This window comes from Terrapene carolina, unplaced genomic scaffold, assembly GCF_002925995.2.
Source record: "Terrapene carolina triunguis isolate 2854851 unplaced genomic scaffold, T_m_triunguis-2.0 Scaffold95, whole genome shotgun sequence".
Taxonomy (NCBI): Eukaryota; Metazoa; Chordata; order Testudines; family Emydidae; genus Terrapene; species Terrapene triunguis.
In genome coordinates, this window is record NW_020664446.1 from 3,251,415 (window position 1) to 3,271,343 (window position 19,929).

General features: G+C 60.0%; 1 protein-coding gene across 1 annotated transcript; it reads right to left on the minus strand.

The window, feature by feature from the left end:
- Window positions 1–3,016: 3,016 nt before the first annotated feature.
- SFXN3 (sideroflexin 3) lies at window positions 3,017–19,696 on the minus strand. The gene is made up of 11 exons (XM_024206305.3): window positions 19,635–19,696; window positions 15,659–15,825; window positions 14,743–14,913; window positions 13,779–13,877; window positions 13,257–13,332; window positions 12,436–12,521; window positions 11,713–11,840; window positions 11,509–11,558; window positions 10,387–10,436; window positions 9,386–9,433; window positions 3,017–7,802 (listed from the first exon to the last, which is right to left on the minus strand). Exons 2-11 carry the CDS (start codon window positions 15,820–15,822, stop codon window positions 7,706–7,708), a joined length of 969 nt encoding a protein of 322 aa, XP_024062073.1. The 5' UTR covers window positions 15,823–15,825; window positions 19,635–19,696; the 3' UTR covers window positions 3,017–7,705.
- Window positions 19,697–19,929: the final 233 nt, after the last annotated feature.

Sequence of the window (19,929 nt, forward strand, 5' to 3'; positions counted from 1 at the left end):
GCCCAGCCAGACCAAGTGCTCAGATATCCCCCAGGCGCTCAGCCTTGCCGCGATGGGCGCCGCGTAGGACCCACAGCAACAGGCCGGTGTAGACCCCACGGTGATGGCTGGGTCATGGACCCTGTGGTGCTGGGTGGGCACATGGACCCACCGCACTGGGCAGGCACATGGACCCACCACACTGGGCAACACCCAGCCCCTGCGGTGACAGGTACAGCACCCACCCTACAGCAACAGGCAGGGCGAAGGCCCGGACACTGTGGTGATGGCCAGGCGGGGCACAGACCCCGCAGCGACAGGTGGGTGGGCCACAGGAAGCCGGATTGTCTCCTCCCTTGCACCGACTTCAGCGACGTGCCAGGCCAGACGGGGCCCCGCGTGACTGCTTGGTGCCATGCAGCCCGAAACCCACCGGAACCAGCCCCACGAGGATTTCCTCGGCACTCCCACCCCACCCGGCTGGCACACATGGGAGCACACCCCGGCAGGTGCATGTCAGGGCTGACACGCAGGTCAGACCCACCAGCAGGAGCCAGCCAGGACATGGGAAGCGCTGCCTGATTTCTCTGGGTGCAGAGCGCCCTCTGCTGGGGCGCCCAGCTCCCTGCAGGAGGGAGCGGGGAGGGGGGGCAAGGAGCAGAGCTAAGTGGTGAGTTCAAGTCACTGTTACACACCCAGGGGTGAGCACTGGATTAGCCCAGGGAAAGCATTGGCCAGGTGGGAGCTCATCAGATAGGGGTGATCAGCCCTCCAGCCCCACACCGAGCCTCAGGCGGACCCAGGTTTGGACGCTGCACGTTGCCACTCGGCTCCTTCTCTCCCTTGTATTTTGCCTGCGGTTCCCCACCCCAAATTTTCCTTCAAGTTTCCAGATCAAACACCTCCTCCCTCCCCCCAATAAACATGTCAGAGGGTGATCAGGCTGCAGGTGCTGCGTGCCCAGGAGTTTTGATGCAAGATGAGGCCCCGAGGCAAATGCAGCGTGAAGGTGCCGCCCGTGGCAACCTCGCTGCCCTGGGACAGCATGTGAACCTGCAGAACTCCCTGCTGCAGGACCGGGCTGGAGAAAAGCAGCGTAGTGAGTTTCAAGCAAAGGGTGAGACCCTCGTGCACGCAGGAGAAGGCACCGGCAGCTTGACCAATTAAACACTGCATGGACCACCCGTCCTCTGGCTTCGGGACATCAGCTGAGGCCAGGAAGAAACTTCCCACTGCTCCTGCCCCAGGGCAAAGAATTAATAATTATTTCATCCTCCCAACCCCAGAGTAAGGGTGGGGAAACTGAGGCACAGAGCGACTCGCCTGAGGGCGCCTGGCAGAGCCGGGATCAGAATGCAGGTGTTCAGGTCTCCACAGCCCAGACAGCCCAGCGTGTGGGGCTGACTCTGTGATGCACAGTGCCTTGTATGCCTGGGGTACGGTCTCCCACCCAGTACAGGACACTGCTGTGACCCGGCCGCTGGGTTTCACAGACCGTTGGGGCTGTTTCAGGCCGAGATGAGCTTGGAGCCACAGCCCAGACAGCCCATGCTGTGAGGCCATTTGGATCTTTGGTTCTGCCCATTATAAAAAGCAGGGCCATTTGGGAATCACATGCCCGGGCGTTGCTGCAGACCCGGCTCCGTAACGGCAATGCTGGAACATTTGTATAGATGCCCAGTGCCCCCCTGGACTCTCGCCAGCCAGTCATACAGCCCCCAAATGGCTGGGGAAGGGGGCTGGAGCTCAGCTGCCCCGTGCCGGGTTTAGCCCTGCCACCCCCGGTGTGGGGAACGCGAGCAGGGTCCTGTGACTAGGACCCACGCCTGCTGGGCGCTGTAAGGACCGCCCAGACCCGGTCGGGGGGAGATTCCAGGGAGGGCACAGCTGGGGGCACGTGCTCTCGGCTGGCAGCCTAGGAAGAGGCCGTGGGAAGGAGACAGGGCAGTTTGATTCAGCCCAGCTGGTTAAGGTACCAGGGCTCAGAGCTTATAGAGGGTAAGGGGGGCTTACCCCCATGCTGCCACCTTGTGAGGTGATGAAGGGAGTGAGTGGAGCGGGTGAGGGCCAGGGGGCCAGCCCGAAGAGAAGGGGCTGGGCCTGCCAAGTCGGGGGCGGAGGGGAGCTCTGGGTTGGGCTGACTTCTTGGTTTGGCTTTGATTTAAACGCTGCCTTCCAGTGTTACCCGGAGGGGTACGTCCCCTCAGTGACTAACCGTGCTGGGAGCCAGAGACCCACTGGAAGGGAAATTGAGGCAGCAGAGGGGCCTTGAAGCCAGGCTAGGTCTGTCCCTGCTCCAGTGAAAGCAGAAGCCAAGACTCCAGAATCATGGCCTGGAGCATGCAGAGACCAGAGCTGGAGCAGGGCTAATCCCCTGACCAGAGCCCAGATCCAACACCCCCGGGGGAGCAGCCGCAGCACGCCGGCATCACTGAAGGTCACCACTCCTAGGCGGCGAGATGGGCTCTGAGGCAGCTTAGCCGTGTGAAACGGGATTAACCTCTGAAGAACGCAGGTGCGCTGGGATTGGAGCTAGCCCCACAGTCGGGAAGGAGAGAAAACAGCAGCTGGTGTTTCTATGCTGCTTTCCGGCCCAAGGCACGTCACAGCCTGTGTCGCTCTGCAGCCACTGCTGGGGTGGAACACGGCCACTGTTCTCCCATGGGGACCACCTCCTGGATCCAAGAATCTGTGATCATTGGGATGTCGAGCGGTATCCAAGTTCCACAGCTCAGTTCCATTGTGACAAATCCCCGTGCAACGGAGAAGCTAGCTCACTAACCCACGCGCATAAAGGGACCTGGGACATCAGAAGCCCAGCACTCTCCCCCTTGAGCTAAAGGAGCACTCCCTTAGCTGGCAGCTATAGTAGGTCTCTTAGCCTCTGTTTCAGCCAGCCACTAGAGGGAGACTTCACACCGTTACCTTGCACCATGCCCCTTTAGGACAGGCACTGGAGAAGGACGCCAGATCGGAGCCAGAACGTACCCATCTGATTGGGACTGGACAAGGACACCAAAAAAGCAGCAAAGCCACATGCAAGAGACAGAAAATATCACCTTTATTTTGGAACAATTGCCCTGTTTAAAGCGACAATGGAGGTCAGCCATGGGCTCAGTGCCCCGCCGAGAGGGGTCTGAGTTCAGGGTACAGACACCAGCCGAGCGAGCAGCACACGCAGTGCCAGGCCTTCCACCAATGGACCTGCGGCAGGAAGGGATCGGACGTGCCCCCGCGCTGTGACTCGCCCCCTGCCCCTGGGGAAGGGGTGACGCCAACAGACACTGAGAGCCCTGGCCGTATTGCACAAGGATTGTTAAAGCTTTCTGCTCTCAAGCAGGTGCGTTCGATGGGCAGGAGGCCGGGCCCCCATGGGAGAGCACCAGAACATCCTGGAGTTGGGGCAAACCCACCATCCTGCAGCGTCCCCCTGCCCCCAAATCTTTCCCCAAAAGGCAAGATCCAAAGCTCTTTATGGAACACTCCCGCAGTTCCTCTGCTCCCGGTGCTCTCCCAGGCCCCGCCGCGCCACGCGCTGCAGACTGTACCAAGATCGTTACAAAAGCAACAGCGTTCGTTTCAGTCACGCCGCCCGCCAAAGCCGGCGTCTCCTTATCTAACCCCCGTCCTCAGAGACGTGCCCGCGCCCTTTCTGAGCAGACCTGGGTTCCGGGGACAAAGACTCAGGCAAGGGAGGTTACAAACAGCACGTAACTGGAGGGAATTTGCCAAAATGGCTCCCATTGGAAGTCCATCCATCCTGTAGCACCTATTCCCACATGCTGCCAGCACAGCACAGGGCCCCTTTGTGTCACCAGAAAGCATCGACACACTTTTTGTAGGACCTACACATAAACGTTGCATTGCATAACACTACTGCTGGGAGCTTCCAGGGTGCTTATTTTATTTTAAACGTCCTGCCCTTCCAAAGATTTGATTTCTGGGCCAGACCCTGCTGGAAATGAATCCAATGCAGAGGAGAAACGACACCCAGCCACTTTTACAGACGAGAGTAACGTGATTTGCCTTGTTTCCTCGTCCCTGTCAAAACTTGGGAGTTTCTCATATTTTCTTTCGTTTACACCCAGTTTCCATTATTGTGCCCCCAGTGCTCAAGCCGAGTGACTCTGAGGTGGGGCTGAAGTGATCGGGGCTACAGGCCGGAGGTTTTCAAAAGGAGACTGGAGAGCGGTCTGTCTTGGATAGTTTAGACCCAACAACTCCTGCAGCTCGGCAGGGGGTTAGACCAGATGACCTTTGCGCCCCCATTCCCCTCACCCGGGAAAACCGAGGTGTAGCCAGGTGAAATGGCTTTCCCACAGGCACACAGCAAATCGATGGCCAAACCAAGAAGGGGCCCCAGGAGTCCTGACTCCCAGGGCCCTGCTCAAACCCCTCAACCAAGCTGCCTCCAGCCTCCCTCAAAACCAACACTTAAGGGCTTTTAAAACCACTGGAAAGGGTTGTCCCCCCAGCGGACATGATGATTAAAGTCAGCCCGTCCCTATCTAAGTCCTCTGGAATCTGATGTCCCAGCTAGCCCCATACAATGCCCACTGCTGTACCAAACACTTCAGAGGGAAGTGTAAAACACGCACAGTGCACTGTTATGAGTGTGTGTGTGTGGGGTGGGGGGAATTGCTGCCTGACTCCAGCTGCTGATCACTCTGTGCCCTGAAGCATGAGGATTGACGGTCCTTATCACTGCCCTCCCAGCCAGTGCAATCTGGGCAAATTACAGACAAGCGCTGAACCTGATTCTGTCAGGGCCATTCTAGGGGAGGACTTGATCAGCCGGCAAGAGCAAACAGGCCAAACGCCCACTTGTGGCAAAAAAATGAGGCGCAGAGGAACATGCGAGGGGGGTGGGGCTGTGATGCCAGCCCCGTGCAGGGGGCAGGCAGGGATCGGGCAAGCGACTCGGGCCAGCCCTGGCGGGTACCAGGCATCTGGTCACCGCAGGCATCTGGGAGGAGCAACAAGCCATCTTCTGCAGGGACGGAGCTAGACATGAACACAGCAGATCCCCTCTCGCTGTCTTTCTCGTAGGATGGGGCTGGTTCTCCCTCCAGGACACAGGCAAAGGCTTGCCCTGGCCGCTCTTACTCGTTCTAGCTAGTTCTACTTTGAAATATCCAATTCCCTTTCTCCTCCAGGGCCGGGCTGTTTGCTCTGTGCACCTCACTCAGCTGGGCCCGGCAAACCAGGCGGGTCAGTTTCACCTCTTGAGTCTACTCAGTTTCCTGTCCGGTTTCTGGCAGTAGCAGAGGGCCCGTCCCCAGCACAGCAGGGGAAGGTTTATACCCCGCCAGGACTAAACGTGTTTTCACTGAAATGTCACAGAAACATTTCTGTCTGGTTTAGATGTTGTAAAACATCCAGCTTTTATCGGTATGTAGCTACCCACCCACCCATGCCACAAAGCACAGTGACCTTAAAGCAGTGTGACCAGATCCCTTTAAACGTCACATGTTCAAAGGGAGGCTGGTCTAGCAAACAACAAGGTGATCTTACAGCAAGCAGACAAGAGCCCCGTAGAAGTAAACATGTTCAAAGGGCGTCGAGCAGCCCCAGGATGCGACTTGAGCCTGGAACAAAGGCGACATTAAAAAAAAAAAACCACCCCGGGCTGTTTTCCGGAGATTAGAATGTGTAATTTGCTCTGGAGATGAAAGCAGCGGAAAACCGGATTAAATTGCTGACCTGGAGTAGCCTTGGGCCCCGCGTGCTTAGCTGTGACATTCCCCAGCCCTTCCCATTAGCGGACAGGCAGCTCAGGCATTTCCAAGCCAGCAGACCTACGTTAGCTTCCTTGCTGACGCTATTTTTAAAAAGATGCATCCAGACCCCGGCTCCTGCACCCACTGAAGCCAGCAGTACAAGTCCTGCAGCTCTCAGCGGGGCAGGATCAGCCCTGACCGAGGACTATTTTAAGCTAGATGGTGCAGGCTGCAACAGAGCTGTGATTAGTGGAGGAGTCTCCGTATCCCTGTTCCTTCGGATACTAGAAGAGGGGCTTTATTTAGCAGGGATCTCTTGCGCCCGGAGATTGTCTTTCGCATCCTAAAACGACTGTGATGCATTTTCCCCTGCACCGTACGTGTATTGAGTCAATATTCACAATAAAACAGGGGGGGGCCCTGACTGTCCCTCACGCCTCCCAGAGTGCGTTTAAAAGGGGCAATGCAAAGGGCAGAAGGTTAGATCTGTGCAGACAGGCAGGGGAATTTCCTCGCGGACAGTTTAACTCTCCCCCATGGAAATTCCATTATGCTGCATGCGCAAGGTCTCAAAACTGGTCCCTGCAGAGACGATGGTTGGGAATGAGCCCGGACATGCACAGGCATTGAGCGTGCAAAAATACACACACACGAGTGAAAGCTGGCTCCGAACACCAGGTCCCAACAGCAGCGACGGGCCCAAGTGCAAAGCCGAGTTACAGATCTGGGTGCGGGCTTTCCCCACATTCAGGCATTGCAGCTAATTCTCCTCCGGCAGGCAGAGAAACCCCAGATCGGGACATCCCAAAACTCTCGGGGGTCCATCTCTGCACCAAGCTCCCTTGTATAGTAGTTTCTTTCCCCCCTCAATCTTTTTCTGAGCAACTCTGCTGTATAAGTACGGAGCTTTCCCCAGCAATCAGTCCACCTCATCACAATCAAGTGTCTATAAACACTGCACCAGGGCTGCACTCTACGAGCCTGGAACGGAGAGGCGGGCTGTGTGGCTACCTCCCGCCCCACAGAGAAGCTAAGTCTTTCGGTCTGTGATGAACAAAGCCAGGCCAACGCTAAAAGGACCAAGAGCATGGAGGATGCCCTGACCCGAGAGAGATCCGCCAATATGGCGAAAGGGAACAGCCAACTCACGCTGTATACAGCTGCCCCAGCCCCCATTCTGGTCAACCAACCCACTGAGAAGCCACCTGCTCACCCACCTGGGATTGGCCTACTCTTCAACATGCCAAGCCGCTCCGGACCTGCCGTACTGGAAGATGACCAGATGTCTTCCTCCTTGGCTACTGCCCTCCCTTAGGAAAGTCAGGTGAGCTCCTGTCCTTGCTGCTAAGGCAGGAAACCATCCGCAGACACGGCGAGAACATTTAGAATGATCTTTCAACGTGCTGTAAAATTCACGCCTAGCCACTGCACCAGAGCCATCCCCCACTGTGACTCTGGTCCGTTCTCCTGGCCTTTCTGACGGCACTGGCTTCACATCAGTTTTGAAATCCCACCAGAGAACAACAAAGCTGGAGGACAACTCGTTTTTCGATGTCGCCCTACGAGCATCACCCACTCCAGCCTCTTCTCTGCGATGACGCGTCCCATGGAAGCGTCTCCAGAGCATTACTCTCCAGAGCAGCGAACCTGGACATGTGAACCACTCTGGGACCACGCACAGCAGGAGGATGGAGTAGAGGGAGGGTTACTTAGGGGCCCTGGCCGCTCTCGACCGGCCACCGGAGGGGATCCGCTCTGCCTGTTTCTGTTTTGTTCAGGAAAAACCATCTATATCACAGCAGCATATATCACTACCTATTGCTACGGGTCATCTGAGTCCAAGGAACCTACACACAGGACCTACTGAGACATGACAGCCAGAAATAAAGCAGCAGCTCAAAGGCGTTAGTCTAGTACAACATTTAACATTCTCCCCGGACACCTGGGTTCCGATCCGTTCCCTGATCTCTTCTCCCGGCAGCTGGGGGGGTGGAGGAGAGCCTCGCTTAAAGCCCTTTGTTGAAGTAGACAATCTCCATGTGGGGGTTCTTCTCCCGGACCAGAGCTTGGACTTCAGGCTCCAGGCGACTCACTCGCATCGAGCTGCGGAAGGGAGACAAACCCATTCAGAGAGGAGGCAGGGAGGGCAAGGGACTTGGGACTACCGGTTGGAGAGGTGTCTAAGGAAGTCTCCCTTTCCGTACAGGCGGGAGAATGCTCCACAGTCAATCCATCCTCCCCCAGCGACTCTAGTCTCTTTTTTCTGCTCACAGACGGTTTGCAAGCAGATTGAACAGATCTCTCGGTTACGCAGAATCTCCCGGTAAATGCACTATTACGCGGCAAGTCTCCGCCTACGGGCTGGCTCGCAAGCTAGTTGCAGCCCGCGAGTGGCCGCCTCCGTCACGTGGGAGCGTTTCTGCTCTCCGAGTGGCTGGCTGAGACTTTTATCAAGAGGAGGAGGCAGGAGCAGAGCAAAAAGAATCCAAGACGGTGGCACAAACGTTTCCTGTGCCAGCCGTTGCTAACGGCCCTGCAGAGACCGGCTGCCCAGAATGCCCTTCTGCTTCTCTGAGCAAGAACCGGGTCAAGCGCAGGATGGGGCTGTGCATCCAGAATCACAGGGACCTCGAGAGGTCGTCAAGTCCAGCCCTGTGCTGAGGCAGGACCAAGTCAACCTAGACCAGCCCTGACGGGGTTTGTCCAACCTGGTCTTAAAAACCTCCATAGAATCATAGAAGATCAGGGTTGGAAGGGACCTCAGGAGGTATGTAGTCCAACCCCCTGCTCAAAGCAGGACCCACCCCAACTAAATCATCCAGTGACAGGGATTCCACCACCCGCCTTGGAAGCCTGTCCCACAGCTTAACTCCCCTAGGGTTAGAGAGATTTTCCCAATATCCAACCTAATCTCCCTTGCTGCAGATTAAGCCCGTTCCTTCGTGTCCTACCTTCAGTGAACATAAAGAATAATTGATCACAGCTTCCCGCTTCTCTAACTGGTGCTAAAGTGTCTCCAGGGGTTGAGGGAGCAAAGATGTCTTAAGCCAGTGGTTCTCAACCAGGGGTACGCCTGGGATGATTTAGTTGGGGATTGGTCCTGCTTTGAGCAGGGGGTTGGACTAGATGACTTCCTGAGGTCCCTTCCAACCCTGAGATTCTATGATTCTACGCATACCCGGGGGGTACACAGAGGTCCTCCAGGGGGGACATCAACTCACCTAGATATTTGCCTGGTTTTACAACAGGCTACAGAAAAAGCACCAGCGAAGTCAGTACAAACTAAAATTTCACCCAGACAATGACTTGTTTATCCTGCTCTATATACTAGACACTGAAATGTAAGTACAATATTTATATTCCAATGGATTTCTTTTATAATGATATGGTAGAAAGGAGAAAGTCAGCCATTTGTCAGTAATCGTGCGCTGGGCCACTTTTGTGTTTTTAGGTCTAATTTTGTAAGCAAGTCATTTTTAAGTGAGGGGAAACTTGGGGTATGCAAGACAAATCAGACCCCGAAAGGGGGACAGTCATCTGGAAAGGTTGAGAGACACGGTCTTAAACCACCTTCGTGCCTACGTACACACACAAACACACACCCCCAACTCCTAAGCCGTGCGGTGCATCGCTCACAGCTAGGCCAAGGCGTACAGAGGGCCCGGCGAAGACCGGCCAACCCCTACCTTTTCTGTGGGAAGAGCGCGCAGCACAGCGGGGTCGCGAACACCAAGCTGCAAAAGGAGAGACACCGAGATCAGAGCTGATTGCTAACGCCTCGGCCCAGGAACTGCTGCAGAGGCCAAGAATGGCGGGAACGAAGCAGCATCCCATGGAACGAGAGGCTAGGACTGGGGCAGTGCTGGCATGAGGGCCAGGAAGCCCCCCCTGCCCAAACAGGCCCACTGCAGGAAGGAAGGGTGGACTAGTGGTCAGGGCTCCGGGCTGGGACTCAGGAGACCTGGGTCCATCTGTAAGGCGGAGCTGTTACCCCTGCTGCCTGGGGTGTCTCGAGGATAAACACCACAACAAAAGCGAAGTGCCAAGGGAACCCCAGTAATTAGGGCTGGATGAGACAGAGAGAGACACTGCCCCAAAGGAAATTCCATTCACGCTCCTCTGCCTTCCCCAGATGAACCTCCCAGTCAGCTGCCCTTCCCCTCCCCAAATTACTCTAACGGGGCAGTTGGCTGCTGATCTGAACTATCCAGACCCCTTGTCTCTGCACCGCTGAGCTGGAAACCTCACCAGACACACACTCCTGTGCGTTTTATCCCTTCCTGCTGCCAGGAGGGTGGGAAATACAATCAGGGTCTCTTGGCACTCCTGCTTCTGGCCTGACCTAGGAAGCCTCATGCCTGACAACATCCTGCAGCAGGGAGTTCCGCAGGGTGTGTGCACACCAGGCAAAGCAGCAGTCTGACCACTGACTTGGTCTGAATTTCCTGGCCATGAATTTAACTGCACAATGAACAGCAACGGGGAGTGGGTGGGGAATGAGCCTCTGAAAGGGCTGGCTTCACTTCAAAGGCTCACAGTGGTTCCGGTTTGATCCCAACCGGTTTGAAGCAAATGATGCTTCCAACGCCGAGACCAGGCTAGCAAACCCAGGGGAAAGTCGTCCCCGAGTGGCTTCTTCCCTTCAGCTCGGCTGGGCGAGTTTCCCCTATTCGCAGCTGTCACTTACCAGAACCCCACCAGTCCGACCTGCAAGGGAGCGTTCAGCCAGGGGTATCGCTACACGGAAAGACAAGGGGGCTTTGGGTTAGCAAGAGGGTTATATTGATGGGGGGGTTTACGGCTTACGGGGGGCGGGGTTCCCTTATACATCAAGGCCAAGGGGACAGTTTAGAGGGGTAGGCGCTATACACTGTGTCAGGCCCACGGGGCACTAGCGGGTGATCCATGCAGAGGTGCCTGCTCCTTTCCCGGTTCCCAGCTAGCTCTGAAAGGCGCTAAAGGTCCCGTCTAGGGTTCCTTCTCCCCAGCGGCACTGGCAGGAGTTGCCCGAGGGTTGGTGCCCCACCACGAACGGGGCGGGGGGCCCAGGAGACGATCCCTGTCAGAACCCGGTCCAGACCGTGACAATCCCCGGATCTCTGTGTGCACACGGGGCTCGGCCCTGCACACAGCTGTCAGGTAGGACTGGGGTCTGCCACCTCTCCCCAGAGCCACGGTCCATCTAGCCCCATCTCCTGTCTCTGCGCAATCTCGCGCTTAAGGGTCTGTCTACACCACACCCTGACTCTGATTCAGGTTTGAGCTCTTTCCGTCCACACACAAATCAGCCCGATTCGGGTCAGCGAGCGCTCAGGGCCCGGGTCCTAGAACCCTGCTGGGAGTGTGGGTAAAAGCCACTCAGGTCCAAGCCCTGTCAGTCTGCAGTGTGGACGCAGCTCAAGCCACATCCTGTGTATGCAGTAGCACGGCTGGGAGACCCAGGCCCAGCAATTGTAAGTCCAGGGTTACAATGCAATGTGGATCCTTAAGCCCGGGTTTGGAAACACCAAGTGGACAAGCCGGGTCCCCCAGCCCTGGGGTTACAATGCAGTGTAGCCATATCCTCAGATGAGCTTTATACAGTGCCCATCAGCTGGACCGACATTAACCCTCCTGCCCCGTTACACCGGCAGGGGCGGGCTGGAATCCTGATACCCTCCCAGGGAGGTGGGCAGATCTCGGGGCGCTCCCATGAATCCCAGGGGACATGTAGCAACGATGCCCTTGGCCAAGTGTGGACGGGGAGCCAGCTGTAATGAGAGGAGACCCCCCCAAGCCGCATAGACACGGTGCCATCCAGCCCCCTTACCTTCAGGAAGGCTCTCTTCTCCAGGGCATTCATGATCACGGGAGGGATGGCTAGGAGGGGCGAAGGAGAAGGAAATTAACAGGCGCCGCTAACTGCGACAGGCGTCTCTGGCAGGAAGCGAGGCAGGAGTTTGTGGCGCCCGAGCGCAGGGGGGCCCTAGATCTGGCCCACGCACAGGGCAGATCTGCCAGGGAAGTGACTCACCCATGGCAGGGGCCGCCATGCCGATCCGGGACACCACCACCTGAGCGATGGCTTGCTGGGCCGCTGCCCTCGACTCCCCCAGCCGGTTCCCGTCCTCATCCGTGACGGGGATCCCAAACTTCAGCTCCCTGCGAAAGAGACAGAGCGGGCTCCCTTACCGCTACCTGCGTGCCAGGGAGCCTGGCTGGAGCAGAGGGATGGGTAATGGGGCACAGAGCCATTGCCCTCCACGGGCTGTGTCTGCAAACTGTGTGAATGAGTGCGGGGGTTCTCAGCCCAGCTCCTAGGGGGGTCACATCACTCGTTAGCGGTCTCAGCAGAGAGTCCAAGGACTGAATTCCGCGATGGCAGGTGTGAGGTACAAACTGGCGTGAGGCTCACCGTGACGCTGCCTGTGCCATACTGGGTCTGTGGTTGGCGAGAGGCTTTCATACCGTGGCTAATCTCTGGAAAATGACCATAATTGGAGTTCTATAAACTAAAATGACCCTCATGCCTCAGGGCATGTGCTGACCAGCTGCGGGGGTCAGGAAGGAATTCCACCTGTCACAGCACTGCACTGCTGACCAAGTGCAGTATGAGGAGGGTCTCGCCTCCCCCTACAGCATCAGATTGTGGTTACTGCCCGAAGCAAGGTACCCGGCTAGACAGATCCATGTCCTTCAACAGCATCTATTTCCCCCGTTTGCACAGAGCTGCTCTATTAGGGTGAAGGCCCCTTACCTCTGCCGCATTAAAGGAATGTTGATGCAGTTAGCAGCTGCCACGGCAGCAAAAGGCACGTAGCGGCCAATAATCGACGGTAAATGCTGCAGAGGGAGAGAAGAGAGAATCACACACCAGGGAATGAGACTACGGCAGGGTAGAAGGAAGAAGTCTAGTGGTTAGAGCACGAGGTTCGGTTCCATTCCTGGCTCTGCCTGGGCCAGTCATTTCATCTCTCTAGGCCTCATTTCCCCGTCTGCAAAGCGGGAATAACGACTTGTCCTATGTCTGTCTTGTCTGGTTAGACTCCCAGGGTGTCAGGGCAGGGGCGATCTGTCACTGTGTGGCGATCAGTGCAGCACCTGAGGCCCTCATCTTGGCTGGGGCCCCGAGGGGGGCTGGAAGCGGCTGCTCCATTCTCCGGTGGATCCCGGGGCTCGTCTTAGAGCCGCCGGCCCTGCTCTCCCTAACCCCGAAGGGCACGACTCCGGGGAGGCCCGTGGACTTACACCCCAGCGGGAGATCAGAATCGGGTCTGTTATCGCTGGGTTAGCTGGGGCAGACACACGACATGGGGCATTCAACACCCGACGAAGGGGGACGCGTGGGAGCAACATGCTTGGGCCTTCCCCTAGCAAGACCCCATCCTCCATCCCCAGGGCTCCTCCCAGGGCTAGGAGAGCCTCTGGGTCGCTCCTGGGGGGCCGGGCGTGGATGCAGAGCGGCCGGGACCCATTGTCTGTCCCTGCTGCCTGCCAGCATCTGGGTCCTGCAGCGTAGAGCCCGGGCGGCCCCTGTGCCAGGCGTGCTCCGACCCGAAGCGGGGCTGGGCCCCCTACCTTGGTGAGAGATTTGAGTCCCAGCGCCGTCACGACCGCCCCGGTGGTGGCGCTGACGTAGGCCGTCCCCAGCTGGCTGCAAAAGAAGCAGGCAATTCCAGTGAGGCCGGGAACCCGCCGGGCAGCCCCCCCCCGGCGCTGGTGCAGTCTGTGCGCAGGGCAGCGGGACGGGGCCTCGTCCTGCCAGGCTGCCTGCCCCATGGTGAACCTTTCCCTCCAGGTATGGAGGGCGCCCCCCAGTGGCCTGCCCCGGTTCTGTGCGAGAATAGCCGGGGACCAGCCCATCACCCCAGCAGGGAGCCCGCAGCGCTGCCTTCCAGTCCGACCGCCCCGGGCAGGCCGCTCAAGCCACCACGTTGCAAGCGACAGGCTGAGGCTGTTCTTAAAGCAGCCGCCTTCGCGCAGCACATGGCAGTGCCATGGGGAAGGCACCGGCCCTGCCCTGTGGCACCAGTGCCCCGTGCTGGGCGGCTCCGGCTCTCCCAGAAGGCAGCTGGAGCTCCGTCTCTGCAGCTCCCTTACCCGACCGTGATGGGGGCGTCTCCGCTCCGGTTAGTGTAGTTCACGATCGCGTTGAACGACTGGTTCACCCACTGCCAGAATAACACCGCGGGGGTCGTCCTGGGGGGAGGGGGAGAAGAGCACGTCGGTGGAGCGACAGGCGAGGTCCCGGCTGGTCGGCCCGAGCGGACGGGAGATGGGACGCAAAGGGGCCACGCGCCCACGAGGAGGTGTGGCTGGTGGAGTTAGTGCGGATCAGTCCTCCCCATCCACACCCACCGTGTCACATGGACCCACCCGCCTGGAATTCTCCCCCGCCTGACCCCTTGCTCGTCGCTCACTCCAGTGCAGAGCAGGGAAGGGGGCCTCAGACCCCTACCCCGGGGCTTGTGCCTAGCAGAGTCCCCTGCCCTTCGCTGGGGCACTGAGCCCCAGGGAAGCTACCCGGGAATGTTAACCTGGTGGCATGTTACCAAGGGACACTGCCCATCCTCCGTCAGGGCTTGTGCGGTCCAAGGGGCAACTGGCCTGGTGATGCGCTGCCGCTGATCAGGCTGCACTACTGCCACCGGCTTAAGGCCAGCAGGGGGCGCTGGAGGGCATGGGGAAGGGCTCCCCACCCCAGGGCCAGCAGGAAGCACTAGAGAGGTGGGGGGTCCCCTCCCCAGGGCCAGCAAGGGGTGCTGGAGAAGTCAGGGGAGATCCCTGCCCCAAGGCCAGCAGGGGGCGCTGGAGGTCATGTGACAGAGCTCCCTGCCCCAAGGCCAGCAGGGGGAGGTGGAAAGGTCAAGGCCAGCAGGGGGCGCTGGAGGTCATGTGACAGGGCTCACCACTCCAGGGCCAGCAGGGGGCGCTGAAGAGGTTGGGGTCCCCACCCCGGGCCAGCAGGGGGGTTCTGGAGAGGTCAGGAAGGTCCCCGCCCCAGGCTAGCAGGGGGCGCAGAAGGGCACAGGGTGGGGGTCCCTGCCCCGCAGAGTTAACATGCCTGTAGAAGGTGAGCATGCAGCCGGTGATGGTCATGTTCATGGGCACCTGGGCCGACATGCGCCCGATCAGGATCATCTTCTCCCCGGTGTCGGGGTGGAAGGCCGAGTCGTAGATGTATTTCGCCCGCCAGAGCTGGTCCTCCGTCAGGCCCGGTGACACCGTCCCCGACCTGCGGTGGTGCCAGGGAGAGGGAGCCGTGACTACCCCTGTTCGCACCGGGGCCCCCCCACACCCAGGCCTGTGTGCCGCCTGCCCTCACTTCCAGGGCAGATCGCCCCAAACCCGCTGCTTGAGGCAGCCGGGAAAGAGCTGACGGCTTCAGCCAGCACCCCTGGCCGAGCCGGACGTCTCCATGGAGCGAAAGCCCTACCGTGGTCTCCTTGGTGGGCGATGCCCGGCTCCCCCTGCCACCACAGGTTACGTCTTCCCTTGGGGAGAAGGCTGGTGCCACCTGGCTTCCTCCTGCATCTCCCCTCCCCACGGTGCCAGCTCCACAGGCTACCCGTGGGCTTCCTTCCCAGCCTCTGCCGTGCCAAGCCTCCCTCTGTCCTTAAACCCCCGAAGCCACCTGTGCCCCTTCACGCCACTGCTCTCTGGCTCCTGCCTGTGGCTCCAAGCACTGCCCGCATACAGGGTCCAGAAGACCCCCCCCCCTCCTGCCAGCTACTGCCCAACCCTGCAGAGGGGCCACGCGCCTCGTCGCCCCCTTCCCAGGTGGGAGCCAGGGCAGCTTGCTCGAGCCAATGGCACAGACCAGCCCCCGGCCCCGCTGCATTCAGGGCGTCGCCCCCAACCCCACCACTAGGGGTCGCCGTGGCATAGCGGCCGGATTGCAGAGCCTCCCTCAGATAATGTGTCCCACCACCACTCCCCAACCACTGGAGGGGAAACTCAGTCCAGACTTCACAGCGAACCTGTAATTCTCAACCACCCTCCGGGCGTCTTCCAGCGTCGCCCCGGACAGCAGGAGGTTGCGGGGGTCGGTCACCATGAAGAAGTGCTTGGCTCGCCCCTGGAAAGTGCTCTGGTCCCATCGCGGCTCCCGGATGTTGATGTGCAAGGGCAGTTCCTCCGACATCCTCTGGGGGGAGCCGGCGAGCGGGGAGGTTATGAGCAAGGATGCCGCGCACCCAGCCCGGGGGCGGCCCTCCCTCCATCAGAGACCCACACACACACGCAGCGAGAGGGGCGGTGGGTTCCCAGCTCTATTAGGGGCAGGGTCCTTCCTTCTCCTCTGGGGGCAATTTGTTCCCATGTGTCCTGAGCCGGGGGGCCCAGAGGAGATTGTTCAAGAGCTCTGCTGCATTGTCCCAGCACAGGGCACTGTCTCCTTCCTGGGGATGTCATAGGATCACTGGCTCACCCGGAGAGGCCCTGGGGCTCTGTAATCAAAGAGCTCTGCCTCCGCCCCCCTGCTCAGCACCCACAGCGAAAACCTCCAGGAGCCAGCCTGGATCCACCCAGCAAACAGGAAATCTCAAAGCATGTGCACACGGTCCGTCCCCTTCCCCTGCCCTTGGCGCTGACGCCCAGAGCCGGGGACGCAGGACTCCTGGGTTCTATCCCCAGCACCGCCCCAGAGTCGTCATGTGCCCACGGGCAAGTCCCTTCACCTCCCCGGGCCTTGGTTCCTCCCCCTGGGAAACGGGGCTAACGCTCCCCTACCTCGGGGGGGGGGGGACGAAATTCAACACTGCCTGGAAAGCGCCGAAGGTGCAACAGACGAGCAAAGGGCTAATACGGGGAGCAGAGTCTTCGGCCAGGGTCCGAGCCTGGGGGAAGGGAGAGCAGGAGGCTTGATCCCCCCGCCCCCCGCCCCTTCAGAAGGGAGCAGACAGTAGGACCCACACCCACTCCGGGCGGCGCTCAGCCCCCCTCTAGTGCGGGCTGGGCTCCTGCAAGAGGAAGTCTGAAGCCCACACTGGCCGTGACGGGGTTACGGGGAGCGGGCGAGCCCAATTCGCTGGTTCTGTGGCACCTGGGGGGGACGCAGGCAATTGGGGATTAGACCCAGCTGGGGAGAACCAGGCTGGGTGGGTCCTATGAAGGAAGGCCGGCAGGGTCGCTGGGGATGAGTCAGAGAGGAGTAAGGAGCTTAGCCCCAGGGACTGGGCCGGCGGGAGAAGAGCAGCTGGGGTGATGGGGTGCCAGGCAGCCGACGGAGAGGCTAAGGAACCACCGAGAGCAGGAGCCTTCAGCTGCCGGCTGGTGAGAAGCTGCCCAGGAAGCCAGGACTACAGGGTGAGCCCACCCCGTGAGTGGGCCATGCAAGGAGGGAAACTGAGGCTGTGTCACCCAATTGCAAGGGGGCACACAGAGGCTGCTACAGCCTTGGATACCAGAGCGTGCTTGGCCTTAAGAGCCAGAGGGCTCCGGTTCAACCTCGGCGGCTGCTGACCCACCCAGAGGTGCGGGGTGACACCAGGATGTGCTGGCAAGGAGGGCTGCGCGGGGGGTCCCTGGTGCACTGAGAGACCCTCAAAGGTTCGGATCGCTCCCATAAGCACGTCTTCTCCCAGCCAAGCCCCGAGTTGGGGTGACTGACATAAGCCGGGGAGCGCGAGCTCAGGGTGTGGAACAGCCGTGTGGCTGGAGCAGAGGAACAGGAATCCTGCCCCCTACCCCCAGCTGCCACGTTCCAACCCCAACTTCCTCCGAAGTTACTTGCAGGCGCTGGCCGAGGCCCCGTCTCCCCGAGCGATAAAGGGCAGAACCCAGCAAAGTCGCGTCTCCAGGGAACCGGGCCGGACTCTGACCTCACACACCCTGGCGTCAATCCAGAGTGACTCCTCTGCAGTCAGTGGTGTGCCAGGGCGTATCCCTGGTGTGAGCAAGAGTCAGGTCCTGGCGCTCTCCCGCTCTTTCCGTTCCTCTTTTGCCATTTGGCTCCCAGCTAAAGTCTGTGCGTTTCCCCCTAGCAACCAGAAAAACCACTGGCCTCCAACTCCCTGCATCTCGGAAATGTCAGCCCTCCCTGGCAGCTCGCCCCGGATTTATTTCCAATATTTATAATGCTCTCCAGCCAGAATAATCCCTGCGCAGGAGCAGGGGGCGGCCGGTTGTCATGAAGCGAATCAGACGCCGGGGCCTGCCCGCAGCTGAGCTGCTAAAGCCCTTATCCCCGGGTTGTTTTGGTCTCTTGTTTTGAATTCTTGTTTCCCCCCAAAGCAGACGAGTGCCGTGCAGAGAAGTGACTGTTTCACCCCAAGCCGGTGGCCAGAGGGCATGAGGCTGTCCCAAATGGCAAGCGCTGGGGAGAAGGGGACTGCAAGGTGTGAAATCAGGACCCATAGTCCATTTCAAGGGGCGAGCAAACCTACCAAGGGAGGTGCTGCGTCTGCACCCCCCTCCATTTGCTAGGCTGCCCAGGAGCATCTGGGACTTCGGGCTAGATCCTGATCTTGCTGACATCAGCGTCACCCTGGAGTAGCTCCTGCAAAGTCGCTTTGCCGTCTGTGTAAGCAAGGTCAGATGCTGGCCCATTGCCCCATACCTACTGTGGGTGCAGGGGGGCACCAGGGCAGCCTGCCCACCCCCTGGCAAAACCTGCCTTCCTGAGAGTAGAAACAGGCCTCAGCCAACAGCCCGACCCCCAGACAGGAGGAGGATTTAAACTCCATGCCCTACTCTGCACGTAGCCCCTATTTCTACAGCCTGGGATCCTCGTGCCAGGGCCCCCCTACACAGGGCCACGTGCTAGCCAGCATCTCAGCTCCCTCCAAGTCAATGCGGCTTCCCTGGGCTGTCGGGTCCCAAGTCTGTCTCTTGCTGAGACAGCAAGATGAGGAAACTAGCAATAGAAAGGAACGATTGGAGCATCCAGTCCCCCCCTCCCCGTTGATGCCCCCCCACCAGGCTTGTTCCCTACACTACATATGCCCAGGGCCTTTTCCCAGCTGAATGTAAATGACCCAAGGGGGCTGGCTCCACCACTCCCCAGAGAAGACTACTTCCTCAGGGGAGAGGTGGAGAGACCAAGAGAGGCTGCTGCAGACAGCAGGAGATGCAGAGGAGAAGGCTCCTGTGCCCATGGCCGTGAGATTGCAAGGAAGCCAGGAAGGGAGTGGAGTGAGACAAGGACCAGAGGCAGGCCAGGACTGAGGCTGGTCTCCCAATGTCTCCTCTCTGCCCACCCCCAGGGGACCGACCGCTGCTCTTAGCATCATCTGCCTGGGAGCTGCAGCATGGGGAGGGAGAGGGGGGAGAGGTTCGCATGCACCAAGCCCTCAGCACCCAGGACCCACAGTTACTCCGAGCAGGTTTCCCAAACCTAGGAGGATGTCGGGCGAGTGATTCTGGCCTAGCCCTGGCAGCCAGTGCTTACGCTAGCCCCTAGGCCAATGCACTGGCCACCTGCCCCGCTCTGCTGCTTGCCCCTTGCCTGAGTTGTGCCAGGCGCCTGCTGTGAAATCCCACTGGGTCACAGCTCCCTGGGGTGCTCCAGCTAACCCGGGCCGGCTGGCAGGGGCGCGAACCCCCGGCCCGCTCGTGCTCTGCGGCGTCACGGCAAAGCCCGGCAGGTTTGACTCGGGGGGGGGGCCCAAACCAACCCCCACTTCAGCGGCCAATGCCCCTGGGGCCCTGCAGCCCAGCCCTGCACCGCCAACGGTGCAAACCCAGCCCCAGAGCCTGGAGCTAAAACTCCTGGGGGGGCACCAGCTCAGGCAGATGGAACAAGGTTGGGCTGGCCGGCTGCTGCCACGGGGGGGGAGGTGTCTAGGGAAAGGGGAAGCGACCCCCCCGCCAGCAGAGCCGGGGGGGCTCCGGGCACGCGTGGGCTCCCGCTGGGCACCAATGGATCCCGGACACCCCCGCCCGGGCGCCTCCTCCCCGCGCCCCGGCAGCCGCACGCACCCCCCGGGGCTGGCTCCCGGGGCGGCTCCGACTCACCGGCTCGCCCCGCGGCTCGCTGACAGCGCCGGCCCCCGCCCGTCGTCCGGCCCCCGGCTCCAGCCCAGTGCGCAGCGGCGCCGCGCCCAGGGAGCAGGCGGGCGCGCAGGCCGGAGGGCGGGGAGCGCAGCTGGAAGGGGCCGGGCACCGGCGGGGCGGAGCCAGGCGGCTCTCTGCGCTCCGGGCGCACGGGCCATGCCCAGCCGGCGGGGACCGGGCGGGCTGCGAGGCCGGGGGCTGGATGCCCGGACGGACACGGACCAGTCCTGCCCCATGGCCCCCAGCGGGGGCAGGA

Excerpts from the sequence above, each read along its gene's own strand:
- SFXN3 (XM_024206305.3), bottom strand. The coding sequence starts at position 15,822 with ATGTCGGAGGAACTGCCCTTGCACATCAACATCCGGGAGCCGCGATGG. Across the intron at positions 13,333-13,778 it reads GACGCCCCCATCACGGTCGG|CCAGCTGGGGACGGCCTACG; the intron begins GTAAGGGAGCTG and ends CTTCTTTTGCAG. Across the intron at positions 9,434-10,386 it reads GTCGGACTGGTGGGGTTCTG|CTTGGTGTTCGCGACCCCGC; the intron begins GTAAGTGACAGC and ends CTCCTTTTGCAG.